This window comes from Erinaceus europaeus, chromosome 2 (genome assembly GCF_950295315.1).
Source record: "Erinaceus europaeus chromosome 2, mEriEur2.1, whole genome shotgun sequence".
Lineage (NCBI taxonomy): Eukaryota > Metazoa > Chordata > Mammalia > Eulipotyphla > Erinaceidae > Erinaceus > Erinaceus europaeus.
Window position 1 is genome coordinate 8,023,373 of NC_080163.1, and position 24,377 is coordinate 8,047,749.

The window sequence follows — 24,377 nt, forward strand, 5'->3', positions numbered from 1 at the left end:
TTTGATTGATTATTTTTCCTTTTGGATGAAGACAGACAAATCAAGAAGGGAAAAATATACAGAGATGGAGAGACAGAAAAGCATCTGCAGCTCCACTTCATCATTTGGACAGCATTTTCCCTGCAGGTGGAGGCAGGGGGTTTGGGTCTAAGTCCTTGAGCATTGTTCATAAGTGTGCTCTACTGGATCACCACCACCCAAGTCCAGGAAACTGACTTTCAGTGTAATTAAGGAAACAAGAGTATCCAACTCATATTTCAGTCCACCTTAAAAGAGATATAGAATCAATTGTCCAAGTTATTAGAGGTGGAACTTTAACAGCCCACGTGTATAATTAGAGACATGGGCAATCTTGGAGAAACACTCAACCCTGGGCAAAAATGGAATCCAGATGTATGGGCTTAAACTGAAATATTCTCTCTCTCTTACTATCCCCCTCCCCCTACTTCTCCTCTCTCCTGCAATCAGAGACATTCTTTGTGTCTCCAGTGAATTGTCCATGTAGATTATGATGTGGTTGTGCTCCCTCTCCAGATTAAGAAATGAAGAGAAGACATGGTGTCAGCAGTGCCTAACCACAGTTTTCTCTCTTAGCTGATGTCTCCCTGTAGGAAGATCCAAAGACATAATAATGACTAATAAAATGCACATGATTGAATATGCCACTTAGCATATATATATTGTATTTCAATGCCACTCACAATTTTTAGTGTAATTCTAGGTAAACTTACCTATACTAAAGAGGCTATTTACATTTTTTAAAATAAATTTATTCACAGAAAGTAAGTATAATTTAGTTTTTGCCTCAATGAATTTTATCTGTATGAATGATTTATGTGCACTAACTTATAGCATGAGACCTTTATTTAACATATTCTGTGACAGGTGCTGCTGGTGTAAAGTGAATCTGCCCCTTTACAGTGGGAAATAATAAGTACCACAAGCTTCAAATTAAAGGTGCAGAAAAAGACTTACATGTCAACTGGATCATTGTGTGGTAACAGCTTAGGTAATATTTGGTAGAGCCTGATGGTTAACACACTCTCTCTATTTGTAGCTGAACTGGCTAGAAATTTCCACTCTTTCCATTTCAGAAGATTTGTGAAAACATTCTCATCTCCAATAATATTCTCTTCCTATGTAGCTAAAGACATAGTACTATCACTACTAACTTTTTGAGTATTAAAATTTTAGCGCAGGTGGCGCAAAGCACAAGGACCGGCATAAGGATCCTAGTTTGAACCCCGGCTCCCCACCTGCAGGGGAGTTGCTTCACAGGCGATGAAGCAGGTCTGCAGGTGTCTATCTTTCTCTCCCCCTCTCTGTCTTCCCCTCCTCTCTCCGTTTCTCTCTGTCCTATCCAACAACGACGACAACAACAATAATAACTACAACAATAAAACAACAAGGGCAACAAAAGGGAATACATAAATAAAATAAAATATAAAAAATGAAAAAAATAATAACTTTAAAAAAATAAATAAAAAATAAAATTTTAGGTGTGTTCAGTAAGCACCTTTATACTGTAAATGTCCCAAGTTATCCAAACCTTGCAATGCTTCACCTCAGAGAACATGATGCTGTCTGTCTCTGTTTCCAGGTGTGGTCAGTGGTGAGTGGAAGACACAGGACTGGGTGACAGCATCTACTCAGCACACACCACTGCCCTGTCCTGGAAGAAACATGTTCAGGGAAGAAGCATCAGCCCTGGGGACAGGAGGATGGTGGGCAACGATGTGGCACTAACAGTGATCTTTCTCATTCAAGCTGCAGTAGGAGCCCTAGGGAACCTATGTCTCCTCTGTCATTATTTCTCTCTCCACTTCACTGAGCACAGAGGAAGGCCCACAGATTTGATCCTGAGGCACCTGCTCTTTGCCAACTGTTTGACCCTCCTCTGCAAAGGTGTTCCCCACACTATGGCAGCCTTTGGGTGGAGGCATTTTTTCAGGGATATTGAATGCAAACTTGTTTTATATCTTCACAGAGTGGCAAGGGGGGTTTCCCTCAGCACCACCTCCCTTCTGAGTGCTATGCAAGTCATCACCATCAGCCCCTGGACCTCCAGGTGGGCAGGGCTTAAGGACAAAGCCCCCAGGTACATTAGCATCTGCACTTCCCTGTGCTGGGTCCTTGAAATGATGATCAATGTCATCTTTACCATATATTTGAGTGCTTCACTGAACAATATAAACACTACAGATATGAAAGACTTTATATCTCTTCTTCTGTTCATCTTAACCAAACTAGAGACTCAGTGTTTGCAGTCCTGCTGTCCTCCCCTGATGCTATGTGTCTTGGGATCATGCTCTGGACCAGTGTCTCCATGCTTCTCATACTGCACAGTCACCAGCAGAGGGTCCAGCACCTTCACAGGAACAAGTTCTCCTCCAGACACTCCCCTGAGTCCAGGGCTACCAAGACTATCCTCCTCCTGGTGAGCACCTTTGTCTTCTTCTATCTCCTCTCCTGCATCTGTCAGGCTCTTCTGGCTCTTCTTAACCAGCCCTCTGCATTACTGGTGAACATCGCCACCATGATGGCTTTGTGTTTCCCAGCCATCAGCTCCTTTCTGCTCATGAGCAGTGATTCCATCATGTTCAGGCTCTGCCTCACCTGCATGTGGAATAGAAAACTCCCTAATATGATGAGGGAAATATAAATTGTAATTGTTTACACAAGGGAGAGCTATTCATGTCTTATCCTTCTCAGTTTTCTAAATGAAATTGTTATGGGTCAAGGTACCATCCAGAAGATAGGACTGGTTACAGGTGTGGCAATGACCAGTCACAAAAGAGCTGAAAAAAACATACATTGAACATGTAGTCAAAAGGACATATGCAGTGCAGTAGCCTATAAATAAATCTAATCCTTTCTAAAATTTCTGTGATGGTATTCTACTCAAGAGATCGAGGAGGGATGGGACACGTCAAGATGGCTGCATGATGGCAGCACCTAGAAGGACTCACCTCAAACAACTGCTTGGCTTCTAATCCTGGAAATTTTAAGTGGAAACAGGACTTCTAGACAATCAGTAGAGAACATATAGAGTAGAGGACAAAAAAGAACCAAGGTAGAAAAATTCTATAACTTCTAAGAATTTTGAAAGTGTGATGAAAATGATGAAGGGGAGCTTAGTGGTGAGTCTCCCATTGCATTCCTAAGCTCATTCTCCAGGCCTGGTGTGGATTATTTTAGTGTTAGGATCAGACAGAGACAAAGATGTCCCCCTGTGGAGTCAAACTCATCAAGAAAGATTCCCAAGCAGAACCTTTTGTCATAATGCAGGGGGATCCATGTGACCTGTGTGACTAGTTCTGAGCTACAGGCAATCCCAAAGCAATCTGACAGGCTGATAAGTCTGCCCTCTGAAAGTCTCTCTCTCTCTCTCTCTCTCTCTCTCTCTCTCTCTCTCTCTCACACACACACACACACACACACACACACACACACAGAGACATATGTGTGTGTGTGTGTGTTCTGTTAATATGTCAGTCCTATCCCTGGTTCTGTGTATCTACTCCCTCCGTTGGCTGTGGTTGGCTGCCATTTTTACTTATCTCTTCTTTTTTCTCTTTCATTTTTGTTAGATTGTTGCTTTTCTTGTTGTATTTTTAGGAGGCAGTTTTTGTTTTGTTTGGTTTGATTTGTAGTCTAATTTCTTCTCTTCTCTATCTCACTATCTCTTTCTTTTTTTAGATTTACTCAGCTGTTTCAGTCAATTTGGACCACTCTTTCAATTTGGACTTGACTCACCTGAGCTGGGGGAAACATTCATCATCATCCACATGTTTCTTTGGAGCCTGTTATAATTTTTTGTGTCACATTCATCTGAGGAAGTAACACATTCACACACACACACACACACACACACACACACACACACACCTGAAATTATCCTTTCCCCCCTATTTTTCTTTTTTATCAGAGCACTGCTAAGCTCTGGCTAATTGTGATGTGAGAGACTGAACCTTGGACTTTGGAGTCTCAGACATGACCTTTCTTTGCATAACCATTATGCTAACTACTCCCACCCCTTGATATTATCCTGGAGAGGGGCTAATTTAAAACATTTCCATGGTCAGGCATTGATAATGTCCCTATGGACTCAAAAAGAATATATATTCCAATTTATTGGCGTGAAGGTCTCTGACAATGTCCAGTAGTTCTAGTCTATTTATTTTTTAAATATTTATTTATTCTATTTTGTTGCCCTTGTTTTATTGTTGTAGTTATTATTGATGTTGTTGTTGTTGGATAGGACAGAGAGAAATGGAGAGGAGGGAAAGACAGAGAGGGGAAGATAAATATACAGACCTGCAGACCTGCTTCACCACTTGTGAAGCGACTCCCCTGCAGGTGGGGAGCTGGTGGCTTGAACCAGGATGCTTACGCCAGTCCTTGTATTTTGTGCCACATGCATTTAAGTGGCTGTGCTACCGCCCAGCACCTGTATTGATTAATTTAATTCTCTTGTTTCTGTACTGAGTTTCTGCCTAGATGATCTATTTGAGAGAGTGGGGTGGTGAAGACTTCTACTAGTATTGTGTTGTTATTGATGTTATTTTTTATAGGACAGAGAGAAATGGAGAGAGGAGGGGAAGAGAGAGACTGGGAGAGAAAGATAGACACTTGCAGACCTGCTTCACCACCTGCAAAGTGACTCCCCTGCAGGTGGGGAGCCAGGGGCTCCAACTGGAATCCTTATGCTGGTCCATGCCTTTGGCGCCATGTACGCTTAACCCACTGTACTACCGCCTGACTCCCTGATGTTATTTTTGTAGCTCTTTCAGTAGATGTGTGATGTATGCAGATTTCCCTTCTTTGGGTGCATAGATGCTAATAATTTTTAAGTCCTTTTGCTTGACTGATTTTTCTGAGTATTATGTAATGTCCATGCCTAACTTTTATTAATTTACCTATTTTAATGTCTATTGTGTCAGATATAAAATAGCTGTTCCTGTTCCTTTCTGTGTTAAACTAGAGTGTATAATAGTTTTCCATCATTTCCCTTTGACTCTGTGTTGTCCTGTTGAGTTAGGTAAGATTGCAGCATAAATCATATGGTTGGGCTGGGTTTTCTTTTTTCCTTCATTGAGGGATTAATGTTTTACATTTGACAGTGAATACCATAGTCTGTACATATATAAATTTCTCAGTTTTTCACAACAATAAAACCCCCAGTAGGCCCTTTGTCATCCCTTTCCAGGACCTGTACTACCCCCCACCCCAGAGTCTTTTACTTTGGTGCAATAAACCAACTCCAGCTCTGGTTCTACTTGTGTTTTCTCTTCTGATATATATTTTTTCAAATTCTGCCTGTTAGTGAGATCATCCCATATTCATTCTTCTCTTTCAGACTTATTTCATGTAACATGATTTCTTCAAGGTCCATCTAAGATGGGCTGAAAATAGTGAAGTCATCATTTTTAATAGCTGAGTAATATGTATATATTACTCAGCGATTATATATATACCACGACTTTCTCAGCCACTCATCTGTTGTTGGACACCTGGGTTGCTTCCAGATTTTGGCTATTACAAATTGTGCTGTTATGAACATAGGTATACACAAATCTTTTTGGATGGGTGTGTTGGGTTCCTTAGGATATATCCCCAGGAGAGGAATTGCAAAATCATAGGGTTGGTCCATTTCTAGCCTTCTGAGGGTCCTCCAGATTGCTCCTCCAGAGGTTTGACACATTGAAAGTCCCTCAGCAGTGCAGGAGGGTTCATTTGACCCAATAGCCTCTCCAGCATTTGTTGCTGCTACCTTTTCTGATGTATAACATTCTCACAAGTGTGAAGTGGAATCTCATTATTTTCCTTAATTGCATTTCTCTGACAGTCATAGACTTGGAGCATTTTTCATGAGTTTCTCAACCTTTTGGATCTCTTATGTAGTTACTATTCTGTCTCTGTCCTTGCCTCATTTTTACATATGGTCATCTATTTTCCTGTTAATGAGTTTGGATATATATATATATATATAAAATATTTATTCACTTATTTATTCTCTTTTGTTGCCATTGTTATTTTATTGTTGTAGTTTTTGTGGGATTGGACAGAGTAAAATGGAGAGAAGAGGGGAAGACAAAGAGGGGGAGAGATAGACAGACACCTGCAGACCTGCTTCACCACCTGTGAAATGACTGCCTTGCAAGTGGGGACCCAGGGGCTCAAAAAAGGATCATTACACTGGTCCTTGTTCTTTGCGTCATGTGCAATTAACCTGCTGCATTACCACCTGACTCCCCTCTTTATATATTTGTGTTATTAAAGTCTTATCTGATGTATGGCATGTAATGATCCACATTCTGTGAAGAGTCTCTTTGGATAGTGGTTTCTTTTGCTGTGCAGAAACTTTGTAATTTGTTGTTGTCCTATAGGCTTGCCTTAGTCTTCTTTGAGGTTGTGTTTTTAGATCTCTCTTTCTACTCTGTGGCTTTTAATAGGTAAATTTTAAGGTATTTCAACACCATTATTTAACCCATTGTGAGTCTTCTTGTATATTGACATGTTTGTGGTCATATTGTTATTGTTTAAAAAGGACCTTTTATAACTTGTTGCAGAGCAGGTTTGGTGATAGTTGATTACTTCAACTGTTGCTTGTCTGAAAAGAGTTTTACCCCTTCATCTAATCTGTATCACAGTCTAGTACAATATACTATTCTTGTCCAAAATCCTTTTCATAGATTCTCAATAGCCATCTTTTTAATTTTTATTTTCTTTTTTTAAGCAGAGTACTCAGCTCTGGCTTATGATGGCACAGAGGACTGAACCTGGGACTTCAGAGCCTCAAGCATTACAGTGTGTTTGCAGAGCTATTATGTTCTCTACCCCCAACCCTCAATAGATAGCTTGTCATTCTCTTCTGGCCATTGGAGTTTACTTTTGTGGAGAAGTGTACTGATAGCCTTACACATTTTGTTCTGCATGTGACTTTGTGTTTTTCTCTAGCAGTCTTCAGGATCCTTTACTTATCCTTATTCCTTTCCATTGTTACTATGATGTGTATTGATGTCTTTAGGTCTGGGTTGATTCTGTTTGGGCCTCTCCAAGGCTGTGTCCTCTTTGTGTAGAAGCAGTGGAAGGCGTTTCTTTACTATCTAATGTGGGAGGGACTTGTTTCTCTCTTCCTCTACACTCTATCCTTCTTTTCTCTCCTCCTAGCTAATTAAAAAAATATCTTTCCTTTCAGTTCCCTTTTTTACTTCCTTCTTTTGCTTTCTGAATTCACTGACACTGTGAGTATTTTGTGGGAGAAATCTAACTCAGAATGGACCCTCTCTCTCTATCTCTCTCTGTGTGTGTGTGCATGTGTAGCTCTTTCTATTACTAGAATTTACAATGGGTGGTAGATTTCAATAATTATTTATTTGTGCCTTGCCTTTTTTCCTTTCTTTTCTTTTTGTTTTTCTCTTTTTTTTGGACTGTAGGTGTTATTTGGCTCAGTGGTTTTGGTTAAACAGCATCAGACTTTGCCTCAGTTGCTATTGTTGTAATTTCTGAGGTTTGTGACTGCTTTTGTGGAAAGAATTTAGTATTGTATGGCTTGTACTCAAAACACAACAACTGATGAACAACAAAATAGAAAACTACAGAGCACATAAAAATGGTTAAATCCCACTGTATGGATCTCGATTCGAGCCCCTGGCTCCCCACCAGTAGGGGAGTTACTTCAAAGGTGGTGAAGCAGGTCTCCTGGTGTCTATGTTTCTCCCCCCCTCACTGTCTTCCTCTCCTCTCTCCATTTCTCTCTGTCCCATCCAACAACAACGACATCAATAACTACAACAATAAAAAGCAAAAGGGACCCTGACTCCCCACCTGCAGGGGAGTCGCTTCACAAGCGGTGAAGCAGGTCTGCAGGTGTCTTTCTTTCCCCTTCTCTGTCTTCCACACCTCTCTCCATTTCTCTCTGTCCTATCCAACAACTACGACAACAATAATAACTACAACAATAAAACAACAAGGGCAACAAAAGGGAATAAATAAATAAAATAAATATTTAAAAAATTAAAAAAAGATTTAAAAAAAGCAAAAGGGAATAAATAAATGAATAAATAAATAAATAGTTAAAGCAAAGGTTTAAAAAAGGTTAAGTCAAGAGCAAATAAATATGCTATGACAATATTTTAGGACAGGAGTCCAGAAAAAACTCCTAATCAGTCAGAAGTAAACAAAGATAAGAAAAGTGTGCAAGCAATGGGGCATCACACTCCCAGATCTCAAACAATAATATGAGGCCATCATCATCAAAACAGACTGGTAGTGAAACTAAAGTAGGCACACAGTATTGGTTATTATGCCAGGCCCCCTGCATTGCTTAATACTGTGGTCCATTTATATAATCATTGTTTTGTCTCAGACCCACCCTGCCTGCAGGGCATTGGTTTAATCCCCACTAGTTAGATAAAAGCATTGCTACCTTCGCACTCTTTTTCCACTCCGCCCCCTCTCCTAGTCATTTCATTTTTTTCCAACCTGCCACTTTCGTCTCTGAAGATATAAAGGAAGATCAATAAAGGCAGCATTGTATTGTGTTCCCACTCCATGAGTCCCAGAGTCTCTCTCTCCCATGACACTAGCTTGGCATGAGTTCCTGATCCCTCTGCTGTGCAGCAGCCTAGGTTGGCTCTGGTTGCGTTCTCTCCAACCCAGAGAGCACATGCCCGGGAAGAAACATACTCAGGCTAGCCCGGCATCAGGCACCCAAACAGGGACCTACCCTTCGGCTTCACACAAAAGCATCAGACATATGCCAGTGCCTCCATATGCCACTTGGATCTCTGCACTGTGATTCTTTTTTTTTCTTTTCTTTCTTATTATTTTTCTGAGACCTCTCCACCATGGTACATCTTCCTCTTTATGGAGATGTTTTCCAAACCCTGTACATTTTTTGTTATACAGTTTTTATATATCTGGGAAATTTTGCTAGGGGCCACACTTTGGGTCCTTTTGACCATGGTCCCAGCTTTCAGGGGATATATATATATGGCAACCTCCCAAAAGGCTAAGGGACCTTGAGGCTGAGGTCCCAGGGTTAAGGTTTGGTAATTGAGCTTACCCAGCAGCATACAGGCTTACAACAAAAAGGAAAGCCTGTTCTGACCCTGACCCACCCTAAGCCCTCTGAATTTTTCCCCAAGGCTTCCATTTTGGCGGACACATGTCTGGCTTCTCTGGGAGCCACTGCCTCTGCTTATCTGGTGGCTTCCACTATTACAATTCCTCCCCCCACTGATACACAGCTTAACAATGGAGTGTTTCCTCTGGAGCAAGTCCACATTCCCATTTAATGTTGCCCCCAATAGACAAGAACATCAGGCATGGTACTCTTATTTCTCCACGGTTCTTAAGGTACTTCACCAGGCAATTAAGGAAGATGTAGTTTATGCTTCATGGACCAGGTACATTTTACAAGGCCTACTCCAGAACCTAAATACACCACAGGACTGGAGGGACATGGCTCATTCTATGCTCCCAGGCCCCCTCTTCCTTCAATGGGAGGCATTTTTTCATGATGAATGTTTACAGCAATCCCAGAGAAATAGCTGGAATCAGCTCAAGTGGAATTTTGAGGCACTGTTTGGCACAGGTCATTTGGAAACTGGAATTAGTTTGATCGGGTAAACCTCTGCTCATTATAAGTATGGGAGAGGTTAACAACACTCATGGGAGCATCCTAAGCCCCCATTCTCTCCCTTTGCCAAGAACCACATGAATCACTGGCTAAATTCATTACCAGGGTCCAATCAAGTATGGAAAGAAGATTTATAATCCTGACTCCCGTTTTCTCCTCCTGCATTCCATTGTCTGGGATGGCATGTTTCCGGATTTCTGACAGGTATGATGCAGTCTTAAAAAAAATCACCCAGATACCTGAATTTCAGCGACACAGGAGCTTAGATCAAGATCATGTTAGGCACACATTATAACACAGGCCTATGCAGCTACCCTACATAAGCGAAAGGGGGCTTGCTTTCAGTGCGGTCACCAAGAGCATTGGTGTAACCAATGTCCAGAAAATATACTGCAACCCTGACTCCATTCAGGGAGCCAGAGACCAAGAATGACTTGTCCTGGATGCCAGAAAGGGTTTCATTGGAGGAGAGATGGTTGGTCAAAATTTTATAGAAATGGCATGCCCCTGTCTAATATAGATTTCAATAGGGATTTAAATTAGGTACAGGGCATCCCTCAGCACCACTTTCAAAAGGGAGTCAAGCAGGTCGCCCGATCAGTACCACACTTTTCTTTCATAAACAAAAGCCCAGCCGGGGACCAAACACATGGCTCTGCCCACCACGCCAAGAAACAATATCAGAGGGTGAGTGGAAGCGTGCAGCATGTGGTAACTCCCAGCATAGAAATAACCTGTTGGAGCAAGAGAATGGCTTGGATTGAGAGCCTGAGATTTTGTGTAAAGATGATTCATCTAAGACAGTACAGATCTAAATTTGTATTTGGAATGATATGATTTTGTAACAAAAGTTTTTCTCCTCCTGTGTGTTTCAAGTTTGGAAAACATTAACTTAATTTAAATTGACTTAAGCAGTATCTTTATCACCCTACTTGATGCCTGCAACCTCTGTTTGATCTTTTAAAAGGAAACAAACAGCACTCCTCAAAGCGTATGTTAACCCTAGAAGCCTCTTTGGCACTGGAAATAGTTAACCAGGCTCTCCAGGACATGCACCTCGTTACGTTCTACACCTCCTCTATGGTAAACTTTCTAATCTTTAACTCCACCCCCACGGTAGTGGGGGCACTGTGACAGAAGCATGGCTTTCTAGAATGACTTCATATGCCAGTAGGGGGAGCTCCAACACTCCTTACCAAGATTAATGCCTTAGCAATTATGGTTCTCCAAGGAAGAAACAGATTGGTACAGGTCTTAGGAAGGGAACCAGATTCAATCATTCTTCCATTTCTCTCACAGATACAGAGTGGCCCATATGCCATCATTCTCATTTTGCCATAAGTTTAATGGGTTTTCCAGGGCAATTCGATCATCATTTTCCTTCTAATAATTTGATAGCTTCTTTACCTTGCCGGGCTAGATTCGAGGGTGGGAGACAGATGACCAGAGACTCATGGCTGAGCTGTATGCAGTATCTCTTTATTCATGTGGAACGCAGCACAATCTAAACTATCTCTAATCACAATCCTGTCCTTATATATACTTGCCAAGTAGGGTGGAATTAGGATGTGATGTAGAGAGGGTGGAGAGAAAAGAGACTGGTGAAAATCAGGGTGACTATGAGAGGGGGCAAAGCAAAAAGACATCGTGAACCAGTGGGGATTAAACCAATGTCCTGAAGGTAGGGCGGTGCTTAGTTAACAGTGGTTATGTAAGTCGAAAACAATGTTAAGCAGGTGGGATCAAACCAATGAAACAGAAGGGGTTTTAGAAGCATAATTAGAAGCACACCAACAATTCCCCCTTTCCTTTTAACTAACAGCCATAGTATCAGGAGTGTGGGGTGAACAGAAACCTATATCATACAGGCATTTTCAAAAGAACTGGCACAAAACATGAGGAACAAGTAAGAGAGCAGCAAGAACCAGTGTGATGCCAAGGGGAGTGCTTAAGGGGTGTTTCCTACCTCAAAAGGCAGTTCCTAGCAGGTGAAAGGGCATTTCTTGCCTCTGGGGGCATTTCATGCCTCAAAGGGTATTTTCTGCCTCTGTGGGCAGGACCTAGTAAGGAGGGGGTTTTCTCCCTCTGGGGTCAGAGCCTGCAGGCAAGGGTGTGTTGCCTATAGAGTCCCAAGGCAGCTGGCTGCAGTCTTTGAGAAACCCAGCAGCGTAAAGGGAAACTGCTGTAAACTTGTGTAAAGTGTCTAAGAGGTGTACCAGTAAGTCCGATGGAAGTGTAAGTCCAAAGCAGATGACCACAGAAGAAATGCCAGGGGATGAAATGCTGCACATCTGTCTTGATGGGGAATGTCAACCACCAGAATTCTGCTTTTCTGTTGAGAGTGAGCTTTGAAGTCTGTAAATCTGTTTCTCCAGGCCGTGCCAGGTCACATCATTGGTTTCCAGGGGTGCATTGTAGTTATGCCATCTTGTGGGTGATGTCAGAGAACAGGGGTCCAAATGGATTTCCAGGGATTCCATTTGAGTAGACGCTTTTTCATGTGAAGACTTGACAGCTGTAATTTACTTACTTGTGAAGCAAAACTTGTAGCAGATTAGAAGTTTTACTATAATTGATAACTCCATTATAATTGGAAGTCCTTCTAGTATAATTTTAAGGTTGGTTAAACAGTTTAAACTCAATAAAAGAACCATGGTTAGAATCCTTAGGCATGAGAATCATTAGCATAATCATTGCACTATCTGCTCCACCCATAACTCATACAGTTTTTAGAATTAAATCTTTCAGATTTATGCTAAGATGTAAAAAAAAATCAAAGGAGGAAAAAATGTTTTTGGATTTTTCTGGATGTCTCTAGAAATCATAGCTGTGTCCAAAATTTTTTAAGTCAATGTCATACAAAAATTCAGTCATTCAAATCATTCTCTTATGAAACGCAACTGAAAGCAGACAGCAAACTTAAGATATTCAGAGAGAACAACGAGGGGGAAATTGAGAGAAAAGCTGTAGGCAGTTTTTCTTCTTTCACCTTTAACCAGATTATCCAGATCTCACCATGTAGCATCATGGGTCTCCGGAGGGTGTCCCAGTCCAAAAAGCTCATCGAAATTCCATTTAGGATGCTTCTGACTGTTCCTGCATTGAAGAAAGAATCGAATTAGGAGAGAAGAAATAACCACGTTTCTCCATTCTTGGGGACTTCCAGGGTACTTGAGAATACTATTCAAGTTAGAGTAGTCCTTCTCCGCAGGAAACATGCAAAAGGAAGTCTAAAAAGCCCAATGAGAAACTTTCGTGCATCTCCCAAGCTCTACGATCTCGTTCATAAGAAACCAAAGTGTGGCCTGGAGCAAAATTTAGTCCTTCTCCTTGGGAAACATGGGACAGGGAATTCAGAGAGTCCAAGGAGAAATCTCCATGCATCTTCCAAGCTCTAGGATCACAGTTATAAGGAACCAAATTTCCCAGTCAGGCAATCAAAGTGTGGCCCAGAGCAAAATGTTCCAGAGACAGAGAAACTGTCTCAAGAAGAAAGAGTAGAAGCTTTGGAAAAACTCTTCATAAGTAGAAAGGCAGGCCATGGCATTTTTACTTATCTGGTCTTCTTTGGTCATCTGTGTGGATCTGAGATTCCTGTCCCTGTTCAGGCACCATTATGCCGGACTAGCTTTGCAGGAGTGAGACAGATGACCATAGACTTATGGCTGAGCTGTACGCAGTATCTCTTTATTCATGTTGAACGCAGCACAATCTAAACTATCTCTAATCACAGTCCTGTCCTTATATGTACTCCCTAAGTAGGGTGGAATCAGGATGTGATGTAGAGAGGGTGGAGTGAAGAGACTGGTGAAAATCAGGGTGACTATGAGAGGGGGCAGAGCAAAAAGACATCGTGAACCAGTGGGGATTTCACACTTCTTTTTTTTCCTTCCCAAGTCTGTTTCAGTTATTTAAATTCCACTTATGAGGGAGGTCATCTGGCAGTGATCTTTCATCTCTCTCCATGCTTCACTGGTTCCATCCATCCATCCTGAAGTACATGACATCTGATATCACTGCAGAGTCTATTCCACTGGCCATGTGTCCCATGGCTCCTTTCCACAGACATATGCTGAGGGGTAGCAGCGGGTGGGTGTCTGGGCTCCAGATTCAATCAGGAAAGGCAGGCAAACATGTCCCAGGACTGAATCCAGGAGTGCAGGTCTAGAGAAACTCCTTTTATCTTTCTCAGCCTTCCCAGATCCTCTGTGAATGTCCAAGTCCTTGCTGTGCAGGGCCTGAGTCCTGTGTGCAGCCCTGGCCTAGGCTCAGGAAAGGGGGCAGCTTCTGCCACATTCAGTGGATCAGAGCTCTAAGTGTATTGCTGGGTTTCCAGGTGACTGGCCAGTGGGCTGCTAGGCCCCAGTCCATGTCCTCTCTGTGGCTCTGACTCTCCCTATGGGCTGGGCCTTAACCTGAGAGGAGGAACAGTCCCAGAGCTGGGAGGCTCCTGTTCCCACCAGCCCAGCCTGAGGAAGACTTGAGAAAATGCAGCCCCTCACCTTCAGGGGCTCACACAGTCACCAGAGCTGCTGCTGGAATGCACTGACAGTTCCTCACATAAGAATACTCCCCATCCACATGCTCTCCTAATCTCAAATTTTGGTATGAAGCCTTGACAGCAACATAGCCTCTGAAGCTCTGTCAGATAGAATTAGCCCTCCTGCTTCCCCTCAGACAACTCATAGAAGCACAGATCCACCTACTTCAGGGAGTATGTCTCCTCCGGCAGCTGCAGACTTTGTGGGAGAAGTTGGGGGGTGCTGGTCACAGGGTGAGACCTCTCTGACTGGGCCAAGCAAGCAGGAAGATGTGGAGGTCTGGAACACCCTGGGGATCTTAACCACAGGGGCAGAGGGGTGCATGGCTTGGAATAGAGGTGCATGATGTCTTCCATGGACATGTCCAACTTAATTTTTTCTAAGCTGCTCTGATGGCTTCAAGACAACAGTTTTTAAAAACAACAGCATGGGAACCGGAGAGTTGAGGGGTGGCATACAGGGGTGGTGGCTTCTCTACAGATAGTAAAGTTCCAGGTTCATTCCATCGTGGATCTCATAGTCTCTCAGTATTATGTGGCCTTGAATTTGCTCTAGCCCTTCCACAGGACGATCTTATGCCAGCCAGTGCCTGCTTGGGACCTGATCAGCTTCTTCAGATCCCCAATGGTGTCATCCATGTTGCACTTCACATGGACTTTCTTCCCCAGACGGTCATTGCAAACCACCTAGATCATCTTGGGGCTCTGACACTGCCACTTCTGCTGATCCAGGGATTGATCAGGAGGATTCCTGCATGGATGTTTGGCCACAGTTTCCAAGAAGAGCAGACACAGAGAATTCACTTGCAAAGGGTGCTGCAGAAAAGCACCAGGAAAGACACTCAGAGCACTGAACCAGAAAGTGCAGGGTCCTGTTTCTTTAAAGACCTGGAGCAGACTCAAGAGACTGATTGCCTGGGTTGAGGCCTCCAGAAGGGATAATAAGGGTGCTGCAGAAAAGCACCAGGAAAGACACTCAGAGCACTGAACCAGGAAGTGCAGGGTCCTGTTTCTCTAAAGACCTGGAGCAGACTGAAGAGACTGATTGCCTGGGTTGAGGCCTCCAGAAGGGATAATAAGGGAGGCACCAGCCAATCCGGGACAGGGGGAGGCTGCATATCCAATCCTAATCATAGCCCTGGCCATGCCCAGGTTGCAGGGAGAGGACTGTGGGAGTGTTTGCCTTACCAGGGTTCCAGGGCCCTGGAGCTCATTCTGGGAGGTCATATGATCTGACACCTGGCTTGTAGGGTCTCTTGTCACCCATTTACACTGGTGAGAGAACAAAAGATCCTGAGACAAGGCCTCCCAGGCTCCTACCCTGACTCCAGGGTGAAGTATTTTGGGTAGTGGATCCATGCTGGATCTCCGGGCTCAGGGGAAGAAGGAGCAGGTAGTGGGCAGGTGGTCCTGCCACATGGGGAAGGGAGTAACATTCAGTCCACTCATGGGGTAGTTGGAGGCAGGGAACAGATGTGTCCCCTGAGAGGGTTGTTGGTTACCCTCTGTCTGCTGGGTGTTCTGCACATTCACTCCATTACTGCCTTGTGGTACTTCCATTTTAGGGCTACTAACTTCAGCATATATATTTTTAAGACTTTATCAATGAGAGAAAAAGAGAACCAGTGGATAATACTGGTGAATTTTTTTAAGATTCAAACTTGTGACATCATTTGAGCACTAAATTCCTTATCCACTCCAACACTAACAAGACCCATATCATCCCGTTCTCTTCTGAATAAGAACACAGCTCAGTTTGGGCTCACAGCGATGCAGGGAATTGAACCTGGGATGTAGAGCCTCAGGCATGAAAGTCTTTTTGCATAACCATCATGCTACCTCCCTGAAACTTGTGTCACATTCAAATTATTTTCAAGGCCTCTTTATGTTGCCCAGTCATAGAATGCTGCCCTGCGTTTGACTGGGGAGTCTGGCCATTTGTCATTAGCCTATTGGCCTAGTGGATAAATCATCAGGTTCTCCTGCATGAGGTCCTGAATTGGACATACAGCATTATATGCAAATTGATGCTCTGATCTCTCTCACATCAATAAGTAAATCTTTAAAAGATTCTGGAGATGGCGCAATAGATAAGGCATTGGACAATTAAGCATGAGGTCACAATTTCAATGCCCATGAACACACATTCCAAAGTGTTGTGTGGTTATTTTTCTCTCTTTTATTTTTCCAGTGAAAAATAAAATGTTTAAATTTAAATAAAATATTCTGGAGGTAGGGCTACAGAGTAGCTGCAGCTGCATTTTTCTCCTCTCCCCTACCCAGTGAACTAGAAATATCAAAGGAGACCACCTGAGATTGCAAAACACAAAAAATAGAACTACTTTGGAAACCCACCTAATCACAAGATCATCCAGACACTACAACTCTTCCCAGATCTCCAGCTCTACCCAGTTGAGAAACTTCTCTAAAGAACAAGGAATATCAAAAATCACCTGAGACTGCAACGAGATTGGGACTACTTTGGGAACTCAACACGTCACCAGTGATTGAGAACACTTGTGGCTCATGGACAGAAAGGAGAGTATGGAAAGTTTCTTGGGGCTAAAGGTAGTATCTACTCCCAAGTGGCTGGTAATGATTGGGCTGTTTGCCAGCTGAAGAGCCACCTCCAGTCTGTTTTACCAATAAATAGAGTGATGAAGGTAGGAGAGGACTCATCTAAGACTCACCAAATACAACTGTGAATCTCCACTGATACTGTCTTCAGAGGCTGGAGTAACAAGGGAGAGTCCCTGTGCTAATCTACAGGCAGGGCAGGTCTCATGCAAACCAATGATTATGTAAATAGACCACAACATCAAGCAATGCAGGAGATCTGGCATAATAACCAACATCCCACTAATATTTATCCTCCTCTGGTAATATGGAACAAAATTCATTTTGGGAGTACAGAAGGTGGAAGGCTTGGCTTCTGTCATTGCTTCTATGCTAGACAGAGGTATTAGATGGTCAATACATACCCACAGACTGTATCTATCTCTCTTTAGTGAGGCAGGGCTCTGGAAAGGTGAGGAAATAGGGCATTTTGGTGAAGCCATCAGCCCAGGGAAGTCAAGATAGAATCATAGTAGCATTCACATATTAATTGCTAAAAGGCAATCGGTTATGAGGCAATGTGGCACCCCATCAAGAACGTCAGGGATCCTGACAGGGTCATCTCCTCTGGACCTGCATTCAGACTTCAAGGAAGCTGGGCAGGAAGATGAGAATGGGACGACACATTCTCCCCCCGTTATTGTTACAAATAATTATACTGTCACAATTGATTAATAACACTTTGGCAGTGCCTGGTGGGAATGGAGAGTCAGAAGCACCCCCTCTCCCTTACACAGGGGCATATTTGAAAGTTACATTATGAAAGTGGGGAAGGTGGGTCAACATAGATGGACAAAAGAAGTAATGTTATGACCTGCCCCTCAAAGAAAGAATGCAGAGATTGAGGCCTCCCAGGTACAAGTTGACATATTGAAACAAAGAAAGATTAATAGTTAAACTTTACCAGATCCTAGATAAGCATTGGCCCATGACTAGGCAAATATCCGTATGCCCCCCATAGAAGATTAATGATAGAAATAGCCCTCAGCAAAAGTCAAAAACAATTCTAAGTATGACCTCCCCTGAGAACAGGGCGATATTAAGTATTGTACTATTCTTTACAGTAATAGGGGAGTAACATGTAGCCTGCCAAATCCACAAGATTATGATGCTTATTGCTAGTTCCTTATGAGCTAGTTGTTTAGGAAACCTGAATGTAACCTGAAAAAAGTACAAAAGCTAATGCAGTTTCACTATTAAAATGAGTCCAGATTCACCATCCAATAGAGTGTGGTGTCTATCTGTTCTCCCTTGCGCTGACTCCTGACCCATCGGGGAGGTCACCTTCTGAGACCCCTGACTCTCCTGCTGCTCATCCGCTGTGGTGGTCCGTGGTAAGGCAAGATAAACCGTTTAATAAATAGGGACCAGAAAGTAGGATTAGAGCAGGTGAGAATGTGGATTTTAGGGTGTTAAGAAACTCAAAAATGTAAGGTGTGTTTCTAGGGGTCTATGACTTTAGTGATTTGTTGTTTGTGCTGGGTATCTAACATAGAGGTGGATTAATTTTTTTGTTGGAGATAATTTAGTCAGAGTTGAGAATAGAACAGGAAATCTGCATTAGTGAAGAGAGTATATCAATACAATTAATTGTTTGCCATATCAATCTGTCCTACGGCCCGTATATATTCCTATTTAGCACAGTAGTTGGTGTCACTTATGATCCCCTGTAGGTCTGAGCTCAGTCCTTGGCCACAGCTGGGAACATGATAGGCTGCACTCATTTCAGCACCTGTCTTCTTTGAATGGCACAAGCTGACCAGCTTCCTTCAGAGAGTGGGGAAGCCCCTACCACTGCTAGCTCATATTGGGGAAAGGTCTTGGAGAGGCCTCTGAAGGGGCTTTTGATGACATTCCTGATGGAAGTGACAAGTGATGGTGGAGAGAGGGGTCTATTGGAGGTCTAGGCCTATTGTACTGAAAGGGGTAATCATAGGATTCCTTAAATTGCACCCTATGAGCAGGGATTGGCTGGTATAGATCACAAAGGCCACCATTAAATGAGTTCATACTCTCATTTTAGAATCTATGTTATTTATTTACATAGTTCTGTGTGTAACTGTCACAATTTAAAGTTATACTTTCTTCCAACTCCCTATTTGTCAGTAGATTATGCAAATACTTCCCACAGACTATGCAGTAAAGTCCCAGCTGTTCTTGATTGTGTGTGATACCATGTATTGTATTGCTCTGAATATTTCCCCAAATTCTTATTCCCACTCCACTCCCCTTCTAGCACCTTCCATTACTGCTCAATCGCTGGCATGTTCAGGTAAGTTATCTTATTGATAGAAGCACTTGGTGGGAAGGGAAGGCCCAGGGAGACTCATGAACTCCCTGCCAGGTCTTACTTGGCATACTCCACATTTCCTGATCCTCCTCAGGGATCAGCTCACCCCAAGCACCAGAGACAAGAAAATTCCTCTGCCAAACATGTCCACAGCCTCCCAAAGGGTGCTGAACATAAATTTCTAATTGCATTTAGGTAATTAACAACTCAGAGAAATTTTTTCAGAAAAGTTCTCCCTCCCAGCCCTCACTCCTATGTCTCCACAGGTGACAGGATAATTGCAGGGCTGAGGGGAGGGGGAAGAACTCTAAGTCCATATATCATGGTCTGGCTGCCTCTGATATCCAAATGACCTGTTATAGTTACCACTGCCCTGAGCTCATGGTCCTGACACAGGGAAGGAGTCTGGTGAGTTTGGTCTGTTTCTGTTGGAGAGGTTGAGTGTATTGGGGAATGGTAGATCAGTACTCTGATACGTGATTACATTGGGACATGTCCATCAGTAATTAACCTGATTGAGTGCCAAGCAACACAGGAATGCTGTATTGCTCTGTGATGAAACAAACTGTCACGATGCTGTGTGGGAATGCTGTGACCATGCCTGATGTCTCACTGTGTAACACATATCAGGTTAGTTGTTTGGGGTGGCAGCCTAATGGAAACTGATTATGATTTTTCCCCTTTTGGATGAAGACAGACAAAATAAGAGGGGAATAGAAAACAGAGATGGAGAGAGACAGAAAAGCATCTGAAGCTCCACTTCCTCTCTTGGGCAGATTTTTCCCTGCAGGTGGAGGCCGGGAATTTTTGTCCAAGTCCTTGAGCATTGTTCATAAGTGTGCTCCACAGGGTCACCACCAACCAAGTCCAGGAAATTGACTTTCAGTATGATTAAGGAAACAAGGGTAATCAACTCACATTTCAGTACACATTAAAGGAGATATAGAATCAATTGTCCTAGTTACTATAGGTAGAACTTTAACATCCTATGTGTGTAATAAGAGACATGAACAAACTAGAAGAAACACTCAACTCTGGGCAAAAACAGAATCCAGATGTAGGGGCTTAAACTGAAATATTTTCTCTCTCTCACTCTCCTTCTCCCCCTCCTTCTCCTCTCTCCTGCAGTCAGAGAGTGTCCTTGTGTCTCCAGTGAATTATCACTGTAGATTATGATGTGAGTATGCTTCCTCTCCAGGTTTAGAAGTAAATAGAAGACATAGTGTCAGCAGTGTCTAACCACAGTTTTCTCTCATGGATGCTGTCTCCCTGTAGGAGGATCCAAAGATATAATTCTGACTAATAAAATGCACATGATTAAATATGTCACTTGCATATATATATATATATATATATATATATATTACATTTCAATGTCAATCACAGATTTTTGTGTAATACTAGGTAAAACTATCTATACTAAGGAGGATATTTCTATTTTTAAAAATAAACTTATTCAAAGAAAGTACATATAACTTAGTTTTATCCTCAAAGAATTTATATGTATGAATGATTTATGTGCACTATCTTAGGGCATGAGACCTTTATGTAATAGTTTCTGTGACAGGTGCTACTGGTGTAAAGTGAATCTCCCCTCTATCAATGGAAAATAATAAGTGCCACAAGCCTCAAATTAAAGGTGCAGAGAAGTGCTACATGTCAACTGGATCATTGTGTGGTAACATCTTAGGTAATATTTGGTAGAGCCTGATGGTTTAACATACTCTCTCTATATCCAGCTGAACTGGCTTGAAATTACCACTCTTCCAATTTCAGAAGATTTGTGCAGACATTCTCTTCTCCAATAATATTCTCTTAATATTTCGCTAAAGACATAGTACTATCATTACTAAGTTTGTCAGTAGTGAAACTTTGGTGTGTTCAGTGATCGCCTTTATACTGTAAATGTTCCAGTGTTATCCAAACCTTGCAATGCTTCTCCTTAGAAAACATGATGTTGTCTGTCTCTGTTTCCAGGTGTGGTCAGTAGTGAGTGTAAGACACAGTTCTGGGTGACAGAATCCACTCTGCACACATCACTTACCCTGTTCAGGAAGAAACCTGTTCAGGAAGAACATCAGCCCTGGGGACAGGAGGATGGTGGGAAGGAATGTGGTACTAGCAGTGATCTTCCTCTTTCAAGCTGCAGTAGGAGCCCTGGGGAACCTCTCTCTCCTCTGTCAGTATTTCTCTCTCCATTTCACTGAGCACAGAGGAAGGCCCATGGACTTGATCCTGAAGCACCTGCTCTTTGCCAACTGTTTGACCCTCCTCTGCAAAGGTGTGCCCCACATAATGGCAGCCTTTGGGTGGAGGGATTTTTTCAGGGATATTGAATGCAAACTTGTTTTATACATTCACAGAGTGGCAAGGGGGGTGTCCCTCAGCACCACCTCCCTTCTGAGTGCTATGCAAGCCATCACCATCAGTCCCTGGACCTCCAGGTGGGCAGGGCTTAAGGAAAAAGCCCCCAGGTACATTAGCATCTGTATTTCCATGTGCTGGGTATTTGAAATGCTGTTAAATGTTCTCTTTCCCATATATGTTAGTTCCTCATTGAACAATATAAACACCACAAATATGAAAGACTTTATATTCTATTCTTCTGTTCGTCATGACCAAGCCAAAGACTTGGGTTTTGCAGCCCTGTTATCCTTCCCTGTTGCTATGTGTCTTGGGCTCATGCTCTGGGCCAGTGTCTACATGCTTCTCATCCTGCACAGGCATCAGCAGAGGGTTCAGCACCTTCACAGGAACAAGGTCTCCTCCAGACACTCCCCTGAGTCCAGGGCTACCAAGACCATCCTTCTCCTGGTGAGCACCTTTTTCTTATTCTACCTCCCCTCCTCCATCTGCCAGGCTCTTTTGGCTCTTCTTAAACAGCCCTCCGCATTGCTGGTGAACATCACTGCCATTTTGGCTTTGTGTTTCCCAGCCATCAGCCCCTTTCTGCTCATGAGCAGGGACTCCAGCATGTTCAGGGTCTGCCTCACCTGCATGAGAAATAGAAAACTCCCTCATCTGATGAGAAAAATATAAATTGTACTTGTTTACACAAGGGAGAGCTATTAATTTATTATCCCTCTCAACTTCCTAAATGAAATAGTTAAGGATCAAGGTATTATGAAGAAAATAGGACTGGTACATGTGTGGTAATGACCATTCACAAGGGAGTGGCAATGAACATTCACAAGGGAGTGACTACATTGAACATGTAGTCAAAAGGACATATACATGTAGTAGCTTTAATGAAATCTAATCACTTCTGAAATTCCTGTGATGATGTTCTACTGAAGAGATAGAAGACGGGGCTCAAGTCAAGCAGCATTTGCTGCTTCTACCTTTTCTGAGGTATGACATTCTCACTCATTGTTTTATTTTTTGCATTTCACTGATAATCAGACTTGAAGCATTTTTCATGAGTTTCCCAGTCTTTTTAATCTCTTCTGGGGTGACTATTTTGTCCATGTCCACTCCCCATTTTCAGATGGGTCATTTGTTTTCTTATTATTGAGTTTGGAAAGCTCTTTTGGTTAATAAACTCTAACACTAATTTTAATTTTGGTTAAGAAACTCTTGTCTAATGTATGGCATGTAAAGAAAGTTCTCTCATTCTTTGAGGGGTCTCTTTGTTTGGGTAGTGGTTTTATTTGCTGTGCAGAAGCTATTTTTAGTTTGATGTAGTTCCATAGGTTTATACTTGCCTTAATCTTCTTTGAGATTGTGTTTTCTTATCCATCTTCCTACTCTGTGCCTTTTAATAGGTAAATTTAGAGTATTGATGATTTTTGATATTATTGATTTAAGGTATTTCAATGCCATTATTCTAACTCTTTGTGAGTGTTCTTGTATATTGGTATATTTGTGGTGGTGTTGCTATTGTTTAAAGAAAACCTTTTATAACTTGCTGCAGAGCAGATTTGGTGATAGTTGATTCTTTAACTGTTGCTTGTTTGAAAATATTATTTATTTACTTATATTTATTTTAAAAAGAAGACATTAACAAAACCGTAGGAAAAGAGAGGTACAACTCCACTCAGTTCCCACCACCAGATCTCCATATCCCATCCTCTCCCATGATAACTTTCCTATTCCTTATCCCTCTTGGAGTATGGATCCAGGATCATTGTGGGATGCAGAAGGTGGACAGTCTGGCTTCTGTAATTGCTTCTCCGCTGAACATGGGGATTAACTGGTCTATCCATACTCCGAGCCTGCCTCTCTCTGTGGTAGGTTGGGGTCCTGGGGAAGCGGAACTCCAGGACACATTGGTGGAGTCATCTGTCCAGGGACTTCTGGTCGGCATCATTTTAGCATCTGGAACCTTATAGCTGAAAAGAGAGTTAACATACAAATCCAAATAAATTGTTGAACAATCATGGACCTAAAGGCTGAAATAGTGAAGATGAAGTTTTGGGAGTTACTCACTGCAGAATATTGTATATTTTTGCTTTCAGGTATACATTTTTCCCTAGTTTATGGATACATGTGAACATATGCTCTATCACATGGGACCTGGTCTATATCTAGGTATTGGGACTTTGTTCAGAAGTGAACTGCCTGGAATGGAATTAGAGAATAGTATAAAAGGATTGGTCTCATCCGAGTAATGAAGCTGAAGGGTTGTCATTCCACACCTGAAGTCTCTGGACACAGCCTGAAGTGAAGCCTGCTGAGGTGGTACTCATTGTGTTGATTAGTTTTGAATTGATGGATGCAATATTATTTGGTATGAACTGAGAGAAACATGTGGTAAAGTGTGTCCCACCCTAAGGTTCCAGGACTGGGGTAAATATAGGCTCTACAGTGGAAAAGTGAGTTTCCTGCTGTCTTAGGGTTCAAGAACACAATAGACAGTCATTGTTATAAATCAATTATTTGGTAATTCGGTTAACTTTGAAAAATCCCTTTGTTAGGATTTGCTGTATAATACCCAGCATCACATATTTAATGTCCTTTGATATTATTCGTATGCAGCTGTGCCACCTGTTGCTTCTGTTGTCCCTGGTTTAGGCTTTTGAGATAGTCCACATATCAAAGACTCAGCCTATGTATTAAAAAGACTAAAAAAAAAAGACCTGTACTTGAAAAGTTTAAGACATTCAATCTATTTTCCCCTCTCATATTAATTAAATAGTGATTTATATGACTACAACTTAATAGGAGTGTACATAAACACCATTCCCATCAACAAAAGACTGTATCCTACCACACCCATACACCCCACCCCCACTCCATCCCCATACTCCGCCACTCCGAGAAGCCAAGTATCCATCCTCAACCTC

At 42.3% G+C, this 24,377-nt stretch overlaps 2 protein-coding genes and 1 pseudogene across 2 annotated transcripts; 2 read left to right on the forward strand and 1 right to left on the reverse strand.

The window, feature by feature from the left end:
• Nucleotides 1–1,721: 1,721 nt before the first annotated feature.
• Nucleotides 1,722–2,662, forward strand: LOC103123636 (vomeronasal type-1 receptor 4-like). The gene is given in 2 exon segments (XM_060171005.1): nt 1,722–2,214; nt 2,217–2,662. Coding segments are annotated over 2 exon segments (939 nt in total).
• An 11,999-nt stretch (nt 2,663–14,661) lies between these two features.
• Nucleotides 14,662–14,882, reverse strand: LOC107523144 (ubiquitin-like protein 5; annotated as a pseudogene).
• Nucleotides 14,883–21,189: 6,307 nt separating this feature from the next.
• On the forward strand, nt 21,190–22,131 carry LOC103123635 (vomeronasal type-1 receptor 4-like). The gene has a single exon (XM_007534294.1). The coding sequence runs from the start codon at nt 21,190–21,192 to the stop codon at nt 22,129–22,131; it is 942 nt and encodes a 313-aa protein (XP_007534356.1).
• Nucleotides 22,132–24,377: the final 2,246 nt, after the last annotated feature.

Excerpts from the sequence above, each read along its gene's own strand:
- LOC103123635 (XM_007534294.1), top strand. The coding sequence starts at position 21,190 with ATGGTGGGAAGGAATGTGGTACTAGCAGTGATCTTCCTCTTTCAAGCT.